General features: G+C 37.7%; 1 protein-coding gene across 1 annotated transcript in view; it reads right to left on the bottom strand.

The window, feature by feature from the left end:
• LOC131034868 (transcriptional repressor ILP1) overlaps positions 1-4,189 on the bottom strand; it is a 50,136-nt gene extending 45,947 nt beyond the window's left edge. Inside the window, exons 1-2 of the mRNA XM_057966465.2 lie at positions 3,009-4,189; positions 2,319-2,646 (exon numbers count right to left, since the gene is read on the bottom strand). Of these exons, the coding sequence (XP_057822448.2) occupies positions 2,319-2,646; positions 3,009-3,877 (1,197 nt within the window). The 5' untranslated portion in view covers positions 3,878-4,189. The remainder of the gene's footprint in view (positions 1-2,318; positions 2,647-3,008) is intronic.
• Positions 4,190-23,623: the final 19,434 nt, after the last annotated feature.

The following is a 23,623-nucleotide window of genomic DNA, read 5'->3' as shown; positions in this document are numbered from 1 at the left end:
AGGAAGTGAAATGCAGGGATAGATAAAGAACCCCTGTAGCTTCTTACACAAGGGATGCCTTATACTACGATGAATTTGTCAAATTGAAATAATGATGTCTACATTTCATTCACTGTTAAATTGAAAACATGACCATAGCGACACAGGTGTTGCCTATGTAAAGCTAGAGAGAAGATACAGTCTGAATCCTTTGCAAATAGTTACATCTAGTCTTTAACTGCAAAGGTTAGATTTACATGAACTTCACTGAAATCAACAGTTCAGTAGGTTATTTTGCCATGCTCCTCCAATCAAATAAATATCCAGAATGAATCCTTAAATTACAATCAAACAGATAATCTCTGGAAACAAATAGCTACCCTGTGCAAGCTGTGTCAGCTGTGTCACAGAGTAAGAATGAATCAGATGCTGCCATAATTAAGGGGATTTCACTGCAGCATCCACAGTCTAGTGGCAAGGCAGAGCAATCACCATGACAACAAAGGGTGGGTTCAAGCCACTGCCATCCATTCTCCCTTGGTTAAAGTGGTTGCGTAAATGAGGACTTTGGCATATTGCCAATCAGTAATGGTGCATTTCCCAATCATTTATGCTGTGGATAAGCAACGCTCCACTTTCTGAAAAGATGTAATGTTCCCAATTTTTAAAGTGACAATTAATTAAATTGATTTTTATTAAGTTGTAAAAAAAATATATATATTTAAACGATGACTTAATATTAATTAATTTAATAACCATAAAAAATTAAATACTATTATGTCACTTTATTTATTATATTTCTCCAAGTCGGCCTATCTTCTAGATACTTCCTAGAGGGCTTTATAAAGAGGTCCTGGGGTTGTGGCAAGGATATGCTTTTCATTTGATAAGTGATTTATGATTTTTGGAGACGAAAACCTTCAGGAGTTGGCAGAAGGGTTGGATGAAAACCTGACTCTTCTTGGGAGTGGATTCGCAACGGAGTTCACAGCTGGGCCAAATTTGTAAAGTATCCTTTGGAGACAAATTTGATGAATGTTTCGGGAATACATTTGTTGCCAGGTTTGATATATCTGGTGCTTATATATTTTTTTGAGATTGTCTTGGGATATACTTGGCATATGAAGAGAAAATGTTTTCATATCGAAATCCTCAAGTGATGGCTATTGTTCTTAATACTTCATGTTGAACCTGGCTGGCCAGTTCCTTGAAAGCGTAGAGGTTTCATAAACAGGGAGTCGATATTATTATGGGCGATGTGATTAATATTATGAAGTTTATGACTGCCGTGTAATAATGTAGATCGAAGGTTCTTTCCCTAATTTCCAAATCGGGTCTGAAAGCTACTGGTGCCAATATTAATACTATGAAATTGGGCGATTAATGGTTTCATCGGGAATTATAACAAGATCGATATTTGCTGTGGTTTATTATTAGTGATTCAAATTGTGGAAGCGCCTCATCTTCAGACAGGAATAAAATACCAAAGTAAAGCTTCATTCATCCGCAGGAGCTTCCCACTGGCACGACTTGTCCGGCAGTGTAGAGAGGTATCATAGAAGCGTAGCTACTGGTAATTAAAGGTACGGATCATATTTTTATATCTGCACTTGGAGACACTGTTGTTGGTGCCTGGTAACTACTCTTATGGAAGGAGCGTTGATTGTGGGAATACTAGTATAAGGTGAATGCTTAGCACTTCCCAACACAAGCATTCAAGTTTGTATCGCTTTGTTATCTGGCATCGGATCATTCCCAAGGTCAGAGGTCTGAATAACATTTTTCATTTAATTTCCAGAATATCTGGAAAGTAAGCAGGTGATTTGAAGAGTTGTAAGATCTCTGAATTGAAGGTCAGATCTGTATGCTGAAATAAATGGGGTTATTTGCGATGCACCATTTCTAGGAAAATTTCTGTCCTTTTATATTGGCACTGAAAATTACTGTCAAACACATGAAACTTACAATCTGAGTATGCAAGAACAGCACTGGTGATGCTTTATCAGATTAATATGTCTAAGTGTAAAAATTTCTGTTAATTTTTGAGAAAGGTATCTTTCAAAAGATGGATCATTACTGCTATCCTCCCTCTAAACTTAATTGACTGAGTGAAAAATTCTGTATTTACTAGAGTCTACATGCTTTGAGATAAATATTTAAATACAAATTGTAAAGACCATTTGTTTCTTCTTCTCCCCAACTTTGTTCTGCTCAAATGTATCCCGCAATTTTCTTTCGATCTCTCTATTTTGTATTTTTCCTGATCTCTGGTATTATTTTTTTAAGCAACATGCCTACCATTCAATTGATTGACAAAAAAAACGATAAAAAGGACTCACCTTCAGCCTCTGCAAGCTCTCCCGTAGAGCCCGCTTTGCCACTTCAGCCTGTTGCGACATAGACATGATTTCCACGCTTCGGCTTACACCACCAGCTGTCCAAGCAGATGCAGGGGTATATCCACTACCCATATATCCAGCTGTTTGAAAAGAACTAGGGACAACAGTGTTGGCTGAAGGAGAAGTTGAAAGCGGCACAGAAGTAACTCTATTAGAAGCATCATCCACCCTCTTCCCAAAACCCTTTCTGAACTGCTCTTCCTCCCATCTCCTTTCTTCATCATCATCCTCATTATCACCGTCACCAACTGCACCGTCATCTCTAGCCCTAGAATTTCAGAGAATCGCACATTTTCAAGTTCATAAATCCCAACAAATCTATTCCAATATTGAATTTTCAATTTCTTGCGTTTGGTGTATAATCTTAAAATATTTATCAATTATAATTCCAAGCAAGAGATATTTTTACACAAAACTTGCCATGTTCTTAAACGGAGAAAAACTTGCTATGGTTTTAAGGTACGAAAGGAAAAATCAAAGACGATTGCTGAATTCCATCCATTAAAAGTACCCCTAACGGGAATCAAAAATACTGACTAGTACAATGCATCTTCGGATTTATATCGTGGAAAACCAACAATAAAAAAAAATATCCCACTTATGAATAATAACCACTAAACTTATCCCTACCTGGTATCAAGTGCCTCATGCTCCAGCGACTCAAATACACCTTTTTTAACCTCCATTGGCTTGTCGCCCACCATTGCCAGCCTTCCATGAACCTCGCCTTCATCTTCACTTGATTCCGCAGCTTCCTCCTTCAATAATTCTCTAGGGCCGCCCCCATCCAAAGGAATATAATCAACAGGCGCAGCCCGGGCCTGCCTAAGCCTCTCCCTCTTTGCCCTAATAGCATTTATAGTCGCCTGGTCCGGAATGCTGACGCTCGCCGAGGGTTCAATTCCAACCGCCCCCAACCTCTTCTCCACATCCTCCTTGTCCTGCCTAAATACGTCCGCCTCCAAAGTATTTTCCTCCTCGGCCGAGGGTTTAACCAAACCCTTCAAAACAACAACCGTTTCTGCAGGAGGCTTGTCCGGCGGAGGTGGCGGCTTCGAGCCCCCTAGGCTCTTGGTGTTCTTCTGTAGCTCGAGAAGCTTCTCTTTCGTGTACTCGCCTGCCTGGGGTTGAACGTTAGAAGAGGGAAGAGTTGCAGTTTTCCCTGCAGATATTTTGTGACCCAAGTGTCTCTCGAGGTTCACTTTTTTTTTGCTTTTGAGCAAACCTTGATCGACTGCGGTGTCTTCTTCGGAATCAAAGCTCAGCAAGTTTCGAACCGAGGACTTGGCAGCTGGTTTCTGCTTGGATTTGCGCGTGACATCGTTATCGTCAGCGAAGCTAAGGAGGTTTGAACCCGCGAACTTGCTGGAAGGTTTTTCTTTTACTGGTTTCTGGTTTTTCTTGCTGCCCTGAGGTGGTTTGATAACTAGGTTTTCGGTTTCCTCTTCACCATTTTCGTCTTCTTCCGCTCGACGCCTGAAATTCTTAGTCTTATTCATTGTGCCGCTAAATCTTTTTCACAAATTTCATCGTTTGGTCCCTCAACTGAAATAAAGGAAAATTTGAGGAGAGTGTGTTGTTTATTAGGCAAACCTATGATAAGCTCTGAGATTCTGGGTGTTAGAGAAGTTCAGATCGTTTACAAATTCTGTTATTGCTGTCATATTCTTCAAGACATCTAATGAGATCCGACGCTGCGGAAAATGGATCCTGGTATTTAAAATAACCTCCTCCATGATGTGGGTCTGGAGATCCTCACACATTTTTAGAGGTCCTCTTTTAAGGCCACGAAGGAATTGAATTGGATTAGTGTCTACAATGTGGTTAATGGACTTTACAATAGTATGAAAGTTGTTATATTAATGTAAAATATCTGTTTCAAAGTTTTCCTTATCTTTAATTTATTTTAATTTTATTTAATTTTTAATTTATTTAAAAGATTATTCTTATTTTTAGATGGGTGGATCTCATAAGCTTTTGGCCTCCTAGACATTATTAAAATCTTTCATTTCATTTGAAATTTCATAAATGAAACAAGATAATCATAAAATAAAAATACTTTCAAAAACTACATAATTTGGTCAAAATTTTAAAGAAAGCACACCATTTTTAGAATTATGAATATGTAATCTTATTTTATTTTATTTTCAAAATAGAGTTAGGAATATTCTAAAATTTGAATGTCACATGCTTAAGATCTAATAAATTAACTAAACAAATATATTTTTGGAAATGATAACCTCAATGCACTTTCACTAAGGGAGTGTAGTCTTCAATGAGTGACTCAAGACCTAAGTGATCTGGATTATTTTAAGTTCCTAGCTAGAACATTGTCTATATTTTTTTAATAGATGTTTATTTGGAATGCACAAATGCTTGAGCGTAAAAAAATTTAGATGTAATTTTGAAATAGAATAAAAAATATGTTACAAAACAAAAATATAGCAAAAAAAAATTAGGGATGACCCCATATCACAGCGATTCTTGTGCGCCTTCCTTCATGGGAGGTATGGTGTTTGATTCCTGCCCATTGCAAGGTTATGTGATGGAACGCAAACCATGCTCCTCCCAAGCTATCAGAGATGTGGGGGATATGCATGACCGCCAGGTCAAGAGGGATGCGTGGAGTTGCAAGGATGCGAGCACACGAGGAATGGTGGTGCACGCACCAACACTACAGGCAACAATGCCATAGAGGAGTACGAAGAGCACGGAGGCCCATTATGATGATGCCTTGCAACAATGGTGATGTTTGAAGATCGTTTGACCCATAAACACCCAACACAATAGAGCAATAAGGAGGATGTGTTGACATAAGAATTTTGGAGAGATAAGGAAAGCAGGGAGATATAAGGAGTATGAAGTGATAAGGATTTTGAATGGTTGGTCAAACATCTTCAAAGGAATAAGCAAAAGAATAATAAGATGACGCAAGGAGATATAAGGGTGTTAATGTCGAACATATCTGAAGATGAGACCCCTTAAAAATGTGGTATCACTGGTTCATAGCTTTGGTCAAGAGCAATTAGGCTTCGGCCCATTATCGATCAAAAAAAAATGCAACAAAAATCTAATTTAAAACCTTTATCCATATTAAAACAAAATTAACCATAAAATTAATATGAAAATCCTATAATTTCCATATAAGAAATCTAAAATACTAACTTGAAACATTTAACCTTTACATAAACCAAACTCTTAGCTTGGCACAATATAAATCTTTGAATACCTCATTCAATAAAAAAAAAATTGGTGGCTTTTTGTAATTAAGTTGTAAAACTTGTTATGGTTTATATCATTCAAAACAATTACAAGCTTTTTCAAATTAAAAAACCAATCATACCTATCTCATAAAACATATTTTTGTATTGTTTTGAGAAATCTTTTGTGTTGGTTGTTTATGTTTAATTTTATACAATATTTTATTTTGAGTGATTATATGAGTTCAATTAAAGGCTATTAAAACAATATTGATAAGTAATGGTGTGTTGGAAATCTTTTTGTTGTATTTGGATTGAATTATCTTTTAAAATAAAATTATAAAGTACAAAAGATGTAAATTACCCAGATTGAGCTGATATAGTTTGATGCATAAATACTAAATATAAGTCCACAAACATTTGCCCAAAATAATATGATTAGTAATGAGAATGCAACAAATCAATCCTCTTATGCACATATCGAATGATTGTCAACTTACAAATAAAATGTTAGGCTTGACGATTGCTCCAAAAAATCTTGTATTGGCTATTGTAGATCAACAATGTTAATACTTTTGATTTCAAATAATAAACAACAATATGAAATAGTAAACATTTAACCAATAGCTCTCTTAACAAAGTTGCAACCTGGCCCATCTTAGCAAGGGAACCAAAATGTATGCATATAATATATAATTATTTCAATGTCCAAATGTTGCAATCAAATTTAAACAACTAACCAAGGAAGCACTTTGTCTTGGTTTTTCTCCTCGATAATGCAAATTATCAAATGAAAAGCATTGGTGTAAATAGTCATTATATACCTAGTTAGTTAATCACCTTTCTAAGATTGACCTATTCGCACATAGCTTAAATTTACGTAGTCTTTTTCATACTTATGTCTCACCTCATTTGGTTGATACATGTGTCCTCATCACTTGAGACACCCAGTGCATTTACATTTGACATTTGCTCATACACTTGTCAAGTGAGTCTTTGTTCACTTGTGAAAGGTTGTCAATTTGCGCTCTCTAATCTTGGCTAATTTTCAACAAGAAGTATAGGCCCAACAATTAAAATAATTTATTTTTGTTTTGTTTTGTATTTGGATTATGCCCACTCAATTGACTCGTTGATGAGATAACAACACCCACACCCACACGCACATGCAAAATGCTCTCATAAACAATCATCATTCATCATACAAATAATCTTGTTGCAATTCATTTAAACTTATGATGTTGGTAATGGTGCTAAATCATAATTAAATTAAACTTCTATAATACATACAACAAAGCCTAAGTGATTTGCAATGAGACTATTGCAATTATTTACATACTTTCCAAGTAAAGAAGATAAGCATAAAATTATCTCATTTATCTCACATCTCTATTTAGTAATGGGGATAAATGTAGCACTCAATTGGTTGTGTGGAGAAGAAAGAGTTATTAAAACATTAATCACATACCGTGAATTTACTTTTCACCCATATGTAATCTTCCTTCTGCTTCTCATTCCAACTCCATGAAACTAGCTCATCCCACCATTTATTAGTTGTAGATGAGGAAAAAGTAAACCACTTTGAAAGGTGTTTGGTAACCTCTCGAGGACTAAATCTACCTCTCCATTCGAGATAAGCACAAAGTGTGAAAACTATCAAGTACCAATAGATAATAGTATCTTAACTATAGAATTCAAAAATACAAGTCACAAAGATCTTCTAGTGGTCCCCATTAGCTCAATGTCCAGGATGCATGCGAAAGATGTCGACAATAGCCCGGTGTACTAGCATCCCATACAAACAAAGTAACGAGTTTCATACCCAAAAACACAAAATGATAGGACACAAATTTTACTACTTTTTGTAGGCATCTAAAAATGGTCAACACTTGCAATGCCATACTTTAACATGTCTGTGTTACCTTATTTTAGTTTTTTTTAAAATTTTACTAACACTTCCTCTATGTTGCACATTTGGTCTTTATCATTTGTCAACATCGTGTCACTCTTTTGTTTTCTCTTCCTATTCGATCCTATTTAATCATTTCGATTTGGGTCTTATCGATGTTAATCTCATTTGTCATTTCATGATCATGGTTAGCTATCAATTTCATATAATCATCATTTTTAGTCATAATCAATTCCAATCAATTCTCAATGTCATGTCACCAACTCTTATCAATCAATTATCATTTATCAATCATCAATTGATTTTCCATCAATCATTTATCTTCGTCAATTGCCCTTGTCATTTCAATCATTAAGATCAATCTTGAGCTTTGATTTCAATAAATTTTAGTCAATTTATCAATCATTATATCAAACAATCAATTCAATCATTAAATCCTTATCTCAGTCATGTTAATTATTTCACGACATCATCTTGATTTATGTCTCTCTCTTAGGGTTTAATAATTCTTTAATTATTAATCCTTTACTAATATTTCTCTTAGGATAAATGAATTTATTCATCTACCCTAATTCTCGTATCACAATTAAATACTTCATTTAATTGGCTAATTAGTCTTTTATGAATTGATTAATAAATGAGAATTTATTAATTAATGTCATCTAATTCCTATTTCCTAATTCCTAATTTCCACCTCATTTTCTAATTTGCTAAATTCAATTTCCACCTAATTATCCTCTTCTAGTTGCTCCTATTTTTGTGCTTCCTTTGTCATAAGTTGGAAGCATGATTCTCTCATTTGTCATAATTGTTAAAATAGAAACATGTCATCTTGACATTTTTCCTCACACCTTGCATGGGAAATTTGTCATAGTCATGACATAGAAGGTGTCATAAGCCTTCTCTTTTTGAATCAATTTGCCATTTTCGAATCAAATTTATTTTCTCATCCTCTTTCATACTAATTTCATGATTTCTTCAATTTGTCTATAAATTGGTCTCTCCCATCATGGGAATGAACCACATTTTCAAGTATCCTCGCCCTGTCAAAATCAACCTTTCTTCATGCTTTTGCACTTGTAGGTGAGATCCACACAAGCCCAATTTGGAGGAGAAAGAAAGTCAATGAAGAGACATGGAGGAGATGCTTTGATGTCTTATGGTTTGCATTTATTTTTGAGCATCTTGTCTTCATACCTTTACTGTGTATTAGGAGTTATTTTCATAAGCTTTTAGGTTTGTGGTTGCCTAATTGTATGCTTCGATGCCTTTCCCTAAATTCCTAGTTACATTTTTTGGTGAACTCGACGTGAACATGTAAATCTGACAATTTTGTGACTCTAATATTTGCATGCAAGTTTTATGTGTGGTTTTGTTTTTGCATGTAGGTTTTTGGTGCTAATATGTTCTTGCATGCAGGTTTTTTGGACAAATCCATTGTCGCGTGTAGGTTTTTGGCACTAATATGTTGTTGCATGTAGGTTTTATGAGAGGATCTAATGTTGCATGTGGGTTTTATGGATTCTAAACAATAACTCAGGCAAGATTTATTAACATGCAATGAACAACAAATCTTCACATAGTTTAATTAGGAGGTTTTGATGAACAACAATTTTTCACATAGCCTAATTAGGAGGTTTTAATGAACAACAATTTCTCACATAGCCTAATTAGAAGGTTTGAATGAATCCTACTATTCTCACATAGCTTTAATTAGGATTTGGATCAAAGAACAACAACAAATTTCACATTTCATGATGCAAAGGGTTTAAAATGAACAACAATTTGCATTTAATCATGGTTTAAATTGATCAAATCTTTTTTAAATTAATGTAGAATTAACCTCATCTAGTCTTAATTTGGATGCAAATGGATCAATAAACTCGTTTCATTTTCTAAAGGTTAAACAATCAATGTTTGTCATGTCTTCTTTTATTTGTCTTGTGTGTTTTTACCCTTAGAAGTGGGGCTGCCTCCCGATTTGCATGACACTTTGCACATGCATTGGTGAGAGAGAACAACCAAAAGTGGTGACGAGCTAAGGCCAAGCTCTTCCAAACCACTCTAAATAACCGTGGCTGCAACAAAATGTTGGCATATGTGCAGAGTTTGATGACATGATGATATTGTATGATTGTCATTGATGTCAATATGCTGAAGAGTGAACCGATATTTTGAAGAAAGCAACTTGCAAAAGAACCGGTATGATGTAGTGAACCAGTATATGTGAAAAAGTGAAGCGGTATGTCTGTCCAAGTGAACCGGTATGTTGGAATGTGAACCGGTATATGGAATGTTTTGTAACAAGGTTTCATATGGTATGACTACTGATTGGTAGTCTTAGCTTCAAGGTTTCTGGTTGAAGTGTTCCAAGCCTGTGTGATTCAACTAATGAAGTCGTGTGATGAGTTAGAATTGTAATGAAGAACAGATTGTGTTGCCATGTCAGCCTTGTGTGCGTGAAGGATCTTGCAGAAGGAGATTGATCTTATCTACCTCGGGAATGTGTGAAGTCTCTGTAAACGATGGAGAACGCGTGATGGGTTATCAGCCTCCAAGAAGTGGTGAAAAATGAATGATGGAGAACATCTTGAGATCTATTCAAGACTGTTGTATTCTATGCAAAGTGTTCAATGGTCAGGATTGAACCGACTGAATTGCTTAACCTAAATGTTTAGGGTTTATGCTACTGACCTATCTATTTCCTATGAGGTCGATGTTGTTCTTCATGTTGAGGTTGTTGGGAAATGTTGTGTGTGTATCTAAGTGCAGAGATACGTGATTCTTGCCAGACCAGATAAGAGAATAGATACCTGCAGAGTGTGATTGCAGAAGGAAGGAACTGAAGCGGATCTGCATTGGCATTGAGTGCTGTTACTAGATTACTGTAATACCTGTTGATCTCTAACCACTTCAACAGTTGAAAAATCCCTTAACAGGGTAGCTTTAACTAGCTTACTATAAATCCTTTAACAAGGTGACTCAAAATCATTGAGTTCTTAAAATCCTCTAATAAGGTAACCTTTAACGGGGTTTAACCCTTAACCGAGTATTTAGCCATCTCTTAACCGGGTGATCTCTAGCAGGATCAGTTCCTAACAGAACCTGTTGTAACAATCTTTAACTAGACCAGGCTCTTAACAGAGCAGACTTCAAAAGGGTTCAAAGAACAACTTGTGGGTATTCATCCCCACCGTGGTTTTTCCCAGTTGGGTTTCCACATGAAAAATATGTTTGTCATGTGTGATGCCTTTTCATGTGATACTTTGTTATTTTTTGTCAAGTGGTAAATCATGTTGAACAACAGGTTATTATATTTTTTTATTGTAGAGTACTAGTGTATGTGTATGGGTGAAGTGGAAATAAGATGTTAGATTGTGTGGAAAGCTAAGTGTTATTGGTTTAGGTCCTTCACCGTCTCACTATGTTTAACCGGTAGTAATCTGGTTTAGACCGGTGTTAGTGATTGCCAGTCAAGTGCACTGTTAGCAGTCAAATCGGTTCAGGAAAAGTGATTTTTGCCTATACTGATTCACCCCCCCCCCCCCCTCTCAGTACCGGTTTGGTACTAACTGTTCATCATTTATTCATCACAAAAGTTGTAGACAACAGGTGCTGGAATGGCATAGCGGTGATTAAATTCATTAGATCTACGTCCACCTGAATGGATGCCCTAACTAAAACCCTTTGTTTGTAGAGACCAAAAACCTTATATATGTTGGCTTAGGCATTTGTGATATGCGCATGCTGAAGACACCTCTCATGTACTCCTCAGTTAGAGATAGCAAGTTCTTGGGAAGTGATGCCCCTTGAACTCAAAGCTTGGTATGCCCAAGAAGTGAGTATATTGTAAGGGGGAGTCAGTGCTACCAAGCGTCTAGCTATTCGATTGAGTGTTGTATTTTATGGTTAGAGGATTCAACAGATATTGCCCCGACCAGCCATAGGATATGTTGTGAATGAGCATGACTATCTTGGGTCTAAGTCCAAACATCTTGTCTTTTGTGATTGTCAATAGTTTAATCATACACATTGTCACAAAAATAAAAAGGTCATTTTCAAACAAGTCAAAAACAAGGTTGAAACAAAGGTCCAAAATCAAAATTCATGTCACTTAGGGATAGCATTTGCATGGTCCAAACTTAGGTCATATTGTCGCTTTGCCTCATTTTAGTTCATTTCATTGCAAGTGTCCTCATTTTGCACTTCGGTTTAGAATCATTTCCCCAAGTTTTCATTGCATTGTCATAACATATCTAGGTTTTCACTTAAGTTATATTATTGTCTTACATCCTTCGCTTGCATTAGATCATATCATGGCATAGTCTAAACCCTAGGTTTGTTTTAGGTTCACATTGTCATACACTTGCATTCATATCCTTGGTTCATATCTTTTTGTATCAAAACATATTCTTAGTTCATATCACATTCTTGTTTCAAATCATACCCTAGGTCTTTGTCATTATCATTGTCCTCTTGCATTTAGTCTCAAAGTTAGGTTTTTCCAAACTTCAAAGATTCAAATCTCTAGATTAAACCCTAAGTTGTTAGGGAGTCTTGACCTTGTTTAAAACTTATCTTCTTGTCAAACATCATTTTGTCAAACCTAGCTTAGTATCCAAGCGTATAGGTGCGACATTGTCATTTGTCCTATTGTCATTTGGTCCTTTGTCCCACTAAGGTCTAGACTTCATTTCAACTTCCCAAGGTTGAGTCTTTAGGTTTGTATTTCAAAAGTTTGACCAAATCTTGAAAAACAAGAAAAACATAGGTTGCATTGTCATTTGATAAGGTTGCACTTAGCTGCATTTCATTGTCATTCCAAAATTTCAAAAAATTCAAAAAAGTCCAAAAACATAAGTTGCATTGTCATCCATCTAGGTTGCATTAGTTGCATATCATTATCATTCCAAAAATCAAAATCCCAAAAATATTGCATTGCATAGTGACATGTCTATTGAAACGAGGTTCCAAGCTCCTATGATACAACAAAGTTTGAGATATCAACTGATGATTGGTCCAATGTGTAATGCCCCGCTAGGAACCCCAAAGGAAAACCCACAACAAGGGTGAAACATTTTTTTTTTTTTAAGTATAAACATAATAAGTGCATTAAACACAACATGCATGACAAAACACAAGCGAAAGACTTACACTAGAATTCCTTAAGGGTTACCAACGAAGAAATAAAACCAAAAGATAAAATCCACAATTAAGGTTAATCCAATAATCCATCATTAACTCAATGATCACAAAAAGCCATACGCAATAACAGATTACACCAATGGAAGATTTAAAGGATACAATATAATTTTTCTTCAATAAGCATTTACACATCCATAAAGAAAGGTGATAAATAACATCCCCAATGCTCTGCAAAAAGGGCAAGGTGTTAGATCAAAACTTGTGGTAATATAACACACAAACAACAAGAAACAAGTATTAAGGTTAGTGTTATTCAACCAAAGATCAACCTAAGCAGGCATATCAAAAGAGACACCAAGAACAAAGTAAAACATTTAACTACAAATGTAAATGCAATAAGACATCTCCAAATGCCTTCTACCATACTCTTGGCTCCTTCTCCTTTGTTCCTCTCCTCTCCAAGTTCCAAACTAGTGTAGCTCTCAGCAGCTTTTTGCACTATGGATACTTATGGAGGTTTGAGATTGAAGTATTTGTTCTAAATGTGAATAAAAAGCTAATACTATGCTATTGATACTAAAATGATTTATTTTAACCAAAATGACAATATATGAGTTGATTATGCTAAAACGCTCTCTAAAATTCACTATAGCTTAAATGCATACAAGTTTTCAGGATCTGGATTATGAAGAAATGAGCTCTATTTATAGGAAAAATGAAGCAATGGATGGTTGAGATTGAGTAATCTCAACAAAGGTCAGGATTGAATGAAATTCAATCCATGTGAGGGCTTTCAACCTAATTCCAGGATTACAAGTGTCAATGTGAGATAGGTTGAGAGGAGAGGGAATAAGCATTAAATGCTTGAAATGACCTTGGGAGTTAAGGTCAAGGTTAGTTGAATGGATAAATTCTTGTGCAAAGGCAAAAGGGATAACCACGGTCAAAGCAATAAATGCTTGAGGAGACCCATGAGTGCAAGTTGAAATAACCATAAATGGTTATGTAAGAGCCATTAATGGTCATGTAAGAGCCATTAGTGGTTTTGGAAGACTTTGGAGGTTAAATTGTTGAACACACAAAGCATTAAATGTTTTTCAAAGACTTTGAAGTCTTTGAGAAGTGACTCCAAGTTGCTTAGGAATGTGACAATAATTAGGAGATGGATTAGGCTAACCAGGAAGGGGTTAGAAGAATCTAGAAGGGGGTTTAGAAATGCAAGTGGATTTGGTGGGTGAGAGAAAATAGGATTTTTATTAAAATAAATTAATTTGTTTCAATAAATGTGTGCAAGTTGCATTTGTAGGAAAATGCAAGTGAGGGGGATTTATGATTTAAATAAATGATTGGTTTAATTTATTTAAAAGAGGAAAAGGGGGATTTAAATAAATAGTATTTATTCATTTAATTGATTTGAGTTTGGTATAATGAATTAATTAAAATAAATTGAATAATTTATTTAATTAATAGGAGAATGTTTGGAGATGAATTAATTAAATATTAATTTAATTAACTGATGGCTAGTGGATTTTTAATCAAATAAATAGCAAATATTCATTTAATTAAACTAGACAAATTTGTGTGACTACATTTGCCCTTCTTTGAGACGGTGCAGTTTATCGCGTCGTTTTAAAGAAAGAAAAATAGGTGTGAAGAATATGCCTCATAAATGTTGATTTAGTGGGTGGTGTACCCCCTCGAGAGATGGGCCGATTTTTTATTTTTTTCTGAAAAATCGAACGATCTCTCGAAAAAGAATGAAAATTGGCAAGGTGGTAGAAGAGAAAAAGTTACCAATGCAGGTGAAAAATAGAAGAAATCAGGGGTAAAATGGAGAAATGGGAGGCTCGAGAAGTTTACGGGGACCACGACAATGAGCGGAGGAAAGTTACGGTGACTGTGAAGGGTTTAAATGGGGAGAAAGGGGTGAAAACAGGATCATTTGTTACCGCGACCAGTGTGAAACCAGAGCTCTGATAGTGACTTTTGAGAGGAGCGAGCAGCAGTCAGGATGCCAGTACCCATTGTAGAGCACCATTTCGAGTGAGTCCGTCGATTCCAGCGGCCAGACGACTACGGACCAACGATATGCAAATTTAAAATTTTGGATTTCATGCATTTTTGATACGTTTTTTGCTGAGTCCAAGTTGAGTCGAGACAATAGCGCTGAAACTATGTTTTGGCGCTATTGTCCAATTAACTAGCACTTTTGTGCTGCAATGGCGCTATTGTGGTGATGTTTGAGCACTTTTGAAATTTTTAGTGCTATTGTAGGCTTGTTTAGGCGCTTTTGTTTAATGAGCACTATTGAGGGGTCAATTGAGCGCTTTTGTTTTTTAAGCAGCGCTATTGTATAGTTGTTGTAACGCGTTTGTAGTTTTAGCACGTTTGCATAACTGATTAAGTGCTTTTGTTAGGGGTTTAGTGCTATTGTAGAGAAGTAGTGCTTTTGTTTGCAAGATAAAAGATGCTCCAATGTGTGTGAAAAAAATTCTCCCGATGCCAAGGATGGATGGATAAAGATGTGAAGTGGGAGTTGTTTTGAACCATAGCAGCCTAATGAGACTTAGGTCATTTAGGATAAATGTCTGTTGAAGTCTAAGTGTACCATGATTGCTTACCTATTGAGACCCGAAGATACTTGATCAAAGTATCTGTTGATAGTCTAGGTTTAAACTTAAGAAAGTTTGAAAACAAAACAACTGATGATGATTGATTGATGCCCGTATACAGGAGGATCTATGCGTGTTACAGTTATGCGAGAGACATCTAGCGATACAGGGGTTGCGGGATCAACTGACAGAGGTCGAGATCAATTGTATTGCAGCGACTGGTTTATACGATATGATGCATATGCCCGTGATCTGGATGAATCACGGATTGATTACAGCTTTAGCAGAGCGCTGGCATAGTGAGACGTGCACATTTCACCTTGCATAGGGGGAGGTGACAGTCTTTGGAGGATGTGTGGCGTATCCTGCATATTCCCATTCGGGGTGAGCTAGTCACCTATGACAGAGCATGGGGGACTATAGCAGTTCAGTGATTTTTTGATGAAGACGTGTTTATTGACGATGGCTCGATCACCTAGGAGGATATCGTTGCATTATACGAGCCTCTACCAGCAGTTTTGGCAAGCATTGTGGGAGGACTATTGTGCCCAGATAGGCGATCACACAGTCTGGCCATTGGTTGGGGTCAAGTGATCGAGATGATGATTACAGAGTGGACCTAATTTGCCTTGGGACCGTGCGTGTTGGGGCACTTATATCAAGAGCTGCATGAGGTGGTATACCGTGGGAGGGGCTCATTAGCAATGAGAGTGACGTTGCTGCACATTTGGGCATGGGAGCACTTACCAATGACCCGACTAGTGAGTTTGAGATTCCGGGCAGTCGACGAGCCCTATATGTTTATGTAAAGTGGTATGATGAGTCAGCCCCACCTGGGGAAGTTAGAGTGGTGGCGGCGGCGGACATTGGATGATCTGGATGTCATGATCTAGAGACCGTATCTGGAGTGTGAGCCATGGGAGGATGATGCGGGGGTACTGCCATATGTGTTTATGACCCGATTCCTCATTGGGAGGACATCTTATCATGTAGAGAGACAGGTGTCAGGCAGGGTTCTGAGGTAGTTTGGACGACAACAGGGATTGTCGAGAGGATCATGAGAGTATGCGAGAGTGGTCTGAGAGAGGTATGCATGGGGGCCAGTACTTCCATATGATCAAGCATTGGCAGAGTTCCAAATGCTTCAGGCGAGGCCATGAGATATGCGACCGAGGGTGGTGGATGCTGGGGTGTCAGATGAGTATACACAATATAGGGTAGCTCATCCGATTCTACGGATATCTGATCCAGCAAAGTCGGTTCCTGCTTTTGAGGATGAGAGGGGACGGAGACGGAGGATGGGAGGAGGTTGAGGACTGATAGCAGGTGGAGGAGGAGGAGGAGATGGTGGAGGTGGTGGAGATGGTGGAGGAGGAGGAGATGGAGGAGATGGGGGAGGTGGTGGTTTAGGTGGCTTAGGTGGTCGGGTTCAGCTGAGAGGGAGAGGTGGATTGCCACTGTGGATATCACAGGGGCTGTTGGTGCCGGGAGGAGTCAGATTAGGTGGTCGCAGTATGGAGAGGGAGATCCAGATGGACAGAGAGGAGGGAGCTACTGGAGAGGCACCTATGGAGACAGGGGAGGGAGCGACAGGGGGTGGTGATCCTCAGGAGCATATGCTAGCACATTTGCATACTCGACTGACAACAGCTGAGACACGGGTGGAGGATCTAGAGGCAGAGGTTGCAGCGAGAGATGTGTAGTTATTTGCACGAGAGTCGAAGCTGACTGTAGTGCTACGGGAGAGAGATCAGGCTATTGACAGGGTGGTCCAGTTGTAGGAGAGAGTGAGGGTTTTGGAGGGAGTACAGGGACAGGGGTCATCTGTGGAGGCATTGGCAAGGGAGGTATGGAGAGCAAGTTGAGAGGTTGATTGTTGGCGGGGCCTATATGAGCAGGTGGTACCATCTAGCCAGCGAGCACTGAGCTATTCACATATGCGACAAGCCAGATCAGAGTGATCCCAGAGGATGCAAAGCAATGGGGGTGTGATGGGTCCTCTACGAAGAGACAGATCAGGGGGTGCAAGAGCTAGTGGGGGTTTGATGGGTCCTCCGCAGGGAGACAGATCAGGTGGTGCAGGGACTAGTCCTGGAGCAGGTGGCGATGGTGGTGCAGCATCTGGTCAGAGTGGCATTTGAGAGAGTATTTTTGCATACATGTATTTTATCATTGTTATTTTGGACTATGTCTTGGATGGCTCTTGATAGCCGATCATGTAGACTTCATTGTACTCTGATACATGAGATGATATATATGAGGAGATCCTATTTTTTTGATTTATATGCATTTGATATCTATGGATGCTATGCAAGATGGTGATTTTATGAGTTTTATTGCTTAGATGGATACGTGTATATGTATGCATTTATGAGATGATTCCTATATGCATGTTTTTATGATGATTTATGATGTTGGATACTGACATATGAATGCAGGTTTATACATGTGTGCATGTTTTGTTTGATGTAGTGTTTTATGTATGTAGTGTTATGATGATGATGTATGTTTATGATGATTTATGAACAGGATCTCGTGTGTTTGATATAATGATGAGATAATGATATGCAATGATGTTAATGCAAAGAACGAAGGATTTATGTATGGATATGCATCTAGATGTTTTTAGATGAATGTAATATGGATAAACAAAATGTAAAGTACAAATGTTTATATGATGATGTCTAAATGAATGCATATGTATAATGGATATATAAAATGGTACGAACCAATGTTTGGAGACAAATGGTTTTATGATTTTCAATGTCTAAATATGATTAAGTAAAAATGATAATGTGATGGTAATGCAACTTATGGTTTAATAACTGCACCTTAATGCAATTAATTAAAAAAAAGGATAATGAATGCAATGTAAATGAATCCTAAAATAAGCATAATAAGACACTTAACAATGGATGAATGAATGCACCTTTTAACTAATGAAGAGATAAATGAATGTATGTAACGATAAATGATAAAGGATAATAAAGGATGATAAAATGATAATTGATAACGGAAAATGAATGCATAGTAAATGGCTAATACAATCAGGGACAATTGATTTATATAAATAAAAGCATCCCGATTTATGCAATGATATAAATGTTTGATAAACGATAATGAACTATATGCATTTTAACCAACTAAAATGATATGAAATGTACTTGATGCAAAAATGCAACTAAATGTAATGATGATGATATGACCATGATGAATGCAAGGTTTTTGAGGCTTTTGCATGATGCATTAATGATGTATCAGAGTACTCAGTCGCCATTGTATCCAAGACTAGCTCAATTTTCACATAACTGTTCATATTAACCGTGTTTACATTTCCATACAAATCATACATATGAATGAGTGAATGGATGGGTGATATGCAACGTAATGCAATATATAAACAGATGAGATGAAATGACGATCCATAGTGCTCTATTTTCATCATTGAGCTTTAATATATTGGAAGAGAATACAAGCATCTTGACATAATAATTCAAGATGACCAGAGTATTTCTTACATGGATTTGATATAGCAAGTTAATACAAACAACTTGATATAATGGGTCAAGTTGACCAGAGTATTGCTGATCATATCCTTGATCTTGGGCTGATCATATCCTGAGACAAGTTCATATGTTTAAAAAGAGACAAAAAACCTTTATCCAAATTGGATGAGGAGGAACCAAAGAAGGAGCATTGTTCGGTAAGCAAATAGTATGTACATAAAGAATAAAGAATATGGATCCTTGGTAATGGTTCATGCTCATATGGTCGAGGTATACGCTGTAGTCAGCAAGCCGTAGTGATCTATGACTGCATTTTGCATAAGATCATGTAGCTTAGGGAATTTCCCACGTAGACACCATTAGTACATGCCTCAATACTTCATCGAAATAATGTGCAGATGATACACAAATAATACTGTAAGATCCTGATATAGATAATCAAATGAATTACTCACAAATCAACCAAGTATTTGATAGCTTAAGACAGTTTTCTTGTCAAAGAAAACGTCATTTTGTCTTTGTTTTGGTAAGGAAGGATGCATCCTGGTTGAAGACAGTTTGATTGTTGATGTTGATTGTTTGGTCAATTTGAGAAGTGATCATCATGCGAGAATTGTTCAATGTTTGTTTTGTATATGCTCGGATGAGTATGTACAATGTGATGCTATGTTTTTGTTTGATTTTTGATGTTTTATGATGTTTTTGGAGTTTGTGATGATTGTTTTGAATGTTGTTGGATTTTGTGAGATAGTTTTGAAGAAATTTAATGAATCACAAGACAATGTAGAATCCACTTCCATCAAAAGGTTAAGGGCATTGCCCCTAGTTTAGATATGACTATGAAAAAGCGGGATATAAGACGCATGAAGTACTTTCTTGATTGCAGATTTATAACAAGCCATGGTTTTGGACGGATGGAAGCATGTATGTAGTAGATGTGATCGCAACAAGTCTGAAAGATAATGGAGCCATAGCTTTTTATGAGTGGCGCCTGTTTGCCAAGTTTTCACCATCGTACTTACCCAAGGTGCCACTAGAGTGGTTGTTCACCGTTTGGATGCATGATTTTTCTTTACTCTTTTTGGTGTTTTTGTATTTTCTTCAGGACATTTTTCTAGATGTTTTTGGATTGATTTTTTGCCAGTATACATGGGAGCCTGATGCTCTGTATAGCTTTTAGGTATAAAACCATTTGAGGTGCATGTTATTGATCGGATATGCTAGTGGTTCTCCTTCTGACGTAGCCAACTGATATGCCCTGGACCCAAATACAGCAGTGACAATATATGGACCCAGCCAATTTGATTCAAACTTTCCTTGATGTTCTCGGTTGGGCTAGTTACGAGGATTTTCTCGAAGAATAAGATCACCTACCTCGAATGTACGAGGTTTAATTCGATGATTATAGCTTCTGATCATATGTTGTTGATAGACTTTGAGGTGATTGTATGTAGCTTGTCGCTTTTCATCAAGTAGTTCTAAGTCCTGAAGATGGGATACTCTATATGCTTCATCATCGATGAGATTGTGCAAGGAAACCCGTAGTGATGGTATCTCAACTTCAATAGGTAAAATAGCTTCTGCACCATATACTAATGAGTAGGGAGTTGCGCCTGTAGGGGTTCGAATGCTAGTTCGATATGCCCATAGTGCTGGATTCAATTGAACGTGCCAATCACGATCAACATCATTGACTGTCTTCTTTAGGATCCTCAATATGTTCTTGTTTGATGCTTGGGCCTAACCATTGCCTTGTGGGTAATAGAGAGTGGAAAAGCGGTGTTGGATGTGAAACTTCTCACAGAGTTCACGGACATCCTGATTTTTGAAAGGAAGAGCGTTATCTGTGATGATGGACATGGGTACACCATACCGACAGATGATGTAATTGAGGATGAATGAGGCGATCTTCTTGCCAATAACTTGGGTAAGTGGAACAACTTCGATCTACTTTGTGAAATATTCGGTGGCAGTAATAATGAATTTATGGCCATTGGATGAAGATGGATGGATTTTACCCACAAGGTCAAGACCCCATTGACAAAAAGGCCATGGTGTTGAGATTGGTTGCAATTTTTGTGTTGGTGCATGTATTAGGTCTCCATGAACTTGACATTTCTTGCACTTTCTGACAAAGTAGTATGAGTCTTTTTCCATAGATGGCCAATAGTATCTAGTGCGTAGGAGTTTCTTGGCTAGTGAGGGACCGCTTGCATGAGTGCCACAAATTCTTTCATGTACTTCTTCCAAGGCCTTTGTTATCTCATCTTGCTCCAGACATCGAAGGAGAGTACCATCAAGATTGCGTCGGTATAGGGTTTCGGCAATAATGGTATATTGAGCAGTTTGGCAAATGAAGGTTTTACGTTTGTTATTCGATTGGTTAGGAGGAAGGGTGTGATCACGAAGATAGGTGTAAAACTCACCATACCATGGGGACTCAGAACCGACAAGGTGACATATCATCTCGGATTCAGGGAGATCATAAGTGGGAATCCAAAGTTGTTCTACCAAGAACTCGTAGCGTGTTGAATTCTGTGGAAGATCTAGGAGAGAGGCGATGGTAGCCATAGCGTCAACAGCTTGATTCTGATCTCTTGGTATCTGCTCAAAGGTGATAGTAGTAAATGATGCCTTTAGACTATCCACCATTTGTTCGTATGGCATGAGTTTGTCATCCTTTGTCTGATATTCATCAGTTGCTTGTCGAATGACCAGTTGGGAGTTGCCATAAACTTGTAGTTCTTGTAACTTCCATTGTATGGCTAGCCTGAGTCCTGTGATCAAGGCCTCATACTCTGCTATGTTATTAGTGCATGGAAATGTAAGCCTGTAAGACTTCGGGATGCTATCACCTTGAGGTGTGATAAACATAATGCCTGGCCCCGAGCCATGCCTAATGTACGAACCATCAAAGTATAGTTTCCATGGTTGTGTTGTAGTGATCATGAATATCTCTTCATCTGGAAAATTGGAAATGAGAGGATGATCGCATGTGAGTGGTGCATTGGCCAACTGATCTGCAATGACTTGTCCTTTGATAGCTTTACGATCCACATACTCGATGTCAAATTCACTTAGAATCATCACCCATTTGGCCAAGCGGCCTGTCAATGCTGCTTTGCTGAGTAAGTATTTGAGTGGATCAATCTTTGCAATGAGTTGTGCTTTGTGTGTTAACAGATAGTGCCTGAGTTTAGTGGTTGCCAAGATTACTACTAGGCAAGCTCGCTCAATAGGTGTGTAATTGAGTTCATAGCCCACCAGTGTACGAGAGATGTAGTAAACAATGCACTCTTTCCCTTCTACATTATGTTGTGCCAATAGTACACCCAATGCTATACTTTTTACTGAGATATAGAGTAGTAACAGTCTGTTTGGATCTGGTGGGATCAGTGACAGTGTATTCATGAGATAGTCTTTAAGCATCTGGAATGCTTGCTGGCATCTAGCACCCCATTGAAAGTGGATGTTTTTGTGTAGCAGATGTGTAAAGGGGTGACACTTATCTGCCAGTTGTGCAATGAATCTTCGGATGGATTGTAGCCATCCTTGTAATGTCCTTAGTTGACTGATGTTCTTTGGAGGTGGCATGTCCATGATTGCTTTTACCTTTGCTGGGTCGACCTCAATACCTTTGCTTGAGATAATGTATCCTAGAAGCTTCCCGAAGGTTACTCCAAAGACACATTTCTTTGGGTTGAGTCGAACATGGTATTGTTCCAATCTATCAAAGATTTTATCTAATATGTTGAGATGCCCTTCTCTGGTGAGTGATTTTGCTAGTAAGTCATCAACATAATCTTCCATCATAGTATGCATCATGTCATAGAAGATTGTGGTCATTGCTCGTTGATAGGTTGCTCCTGCATTTTTTAGACCGAAAGGCACGACATTCTAGTAGTATGTGCCCCATGGACATGTGAAGGTTGTCTTATGTTGATCCTCAGGTGCGATCTTTATCTAATTGTATCTTGAAAAGCCATCCATGAGTGAAAGCATGGCATGTCCTGTTGTTAGGTCTACTATGATGTCGATGTTTGGCAGGGGAAAGTCATCCTTAGGACATGCCTTATTTAGATATCTGAAGTCAGTACAAATACGGATGCCCCCATTTGGTTTACCGACCAACACAATATTGGATATCTAATCTGCATAATCAATTGGTCTAATGAAACCAACATCTAGAAGTTTCTTGAGATCTGCTTTGACTAGTACTGCAATCTGAGGATGCATCTTATGAAGCTTCTGCTTGACAGGTTTGGCTCCTTCCACTATGGTGAGGTGATGCATGACTAAATCGGGATCAAGTCTCGGCATGTCTGCATATGACCATGCGAAGTTAATCTGGCACTTCTGAAAGAATTCTATGAATTTAGGTTGTTCCTCTGGAGTTAAAAGAGATACTAGATGTATGAGGTGAGGAGTTTCAGGAGTCCCCACATTGTATTCTTTGGTTTCTTCAATGAGAATCATTGATTGTTCCCGCTGTACGCTACAGGGTAGGATGTCAAACCTTTCATCCTCGGGTGCCTCAGAGAGGTTTTCACCGTTGGATACACTCTTTCTTTTTACTTTTATGGGATCAAACAGTGCCACAGTGTGGTTTTCACTAGAAGATCCATGTTTTATTGTTATATTTTTGCAGCTAAAAGGTTTGGCATCCACCCCGAAGTATGTTGCGTTATTAAGTTCAATGGTGAATCCAACTTTATGATCCTCGCTTGGTATGTTATCCTGTAATTCCAAAAAGTCAATGATCGCCTCATCGTTTTGGAAAAGGTCAAGACATGGGGGATTTGGTTGGTTCCATTCAAAGAGTTCAAGATGGATAATGGGCATTACTTCATCGATTAGGTTAAGTTCGTTAGAT

The sequence above is a fragment of the Cryptomeria japonica genome, chromosome 10, assembly GCF_030272615.1.
Source record: "Cryptomeria japonica chromosome 10, Sugi_1.0, whole genome shotgun sequence".
Classification (NCBI taxonomy): Eukaryota; Viridiplantae; Streptophyta; class Pinopsida; order Cupressales; family Cupressaceae; genus Cryptomeria; species Cryptomeria japonica.
Note: the sequence above shows the minus strand (reverse complement) of the source record. Positions and strands in the feature narration are given on the sequence as shown.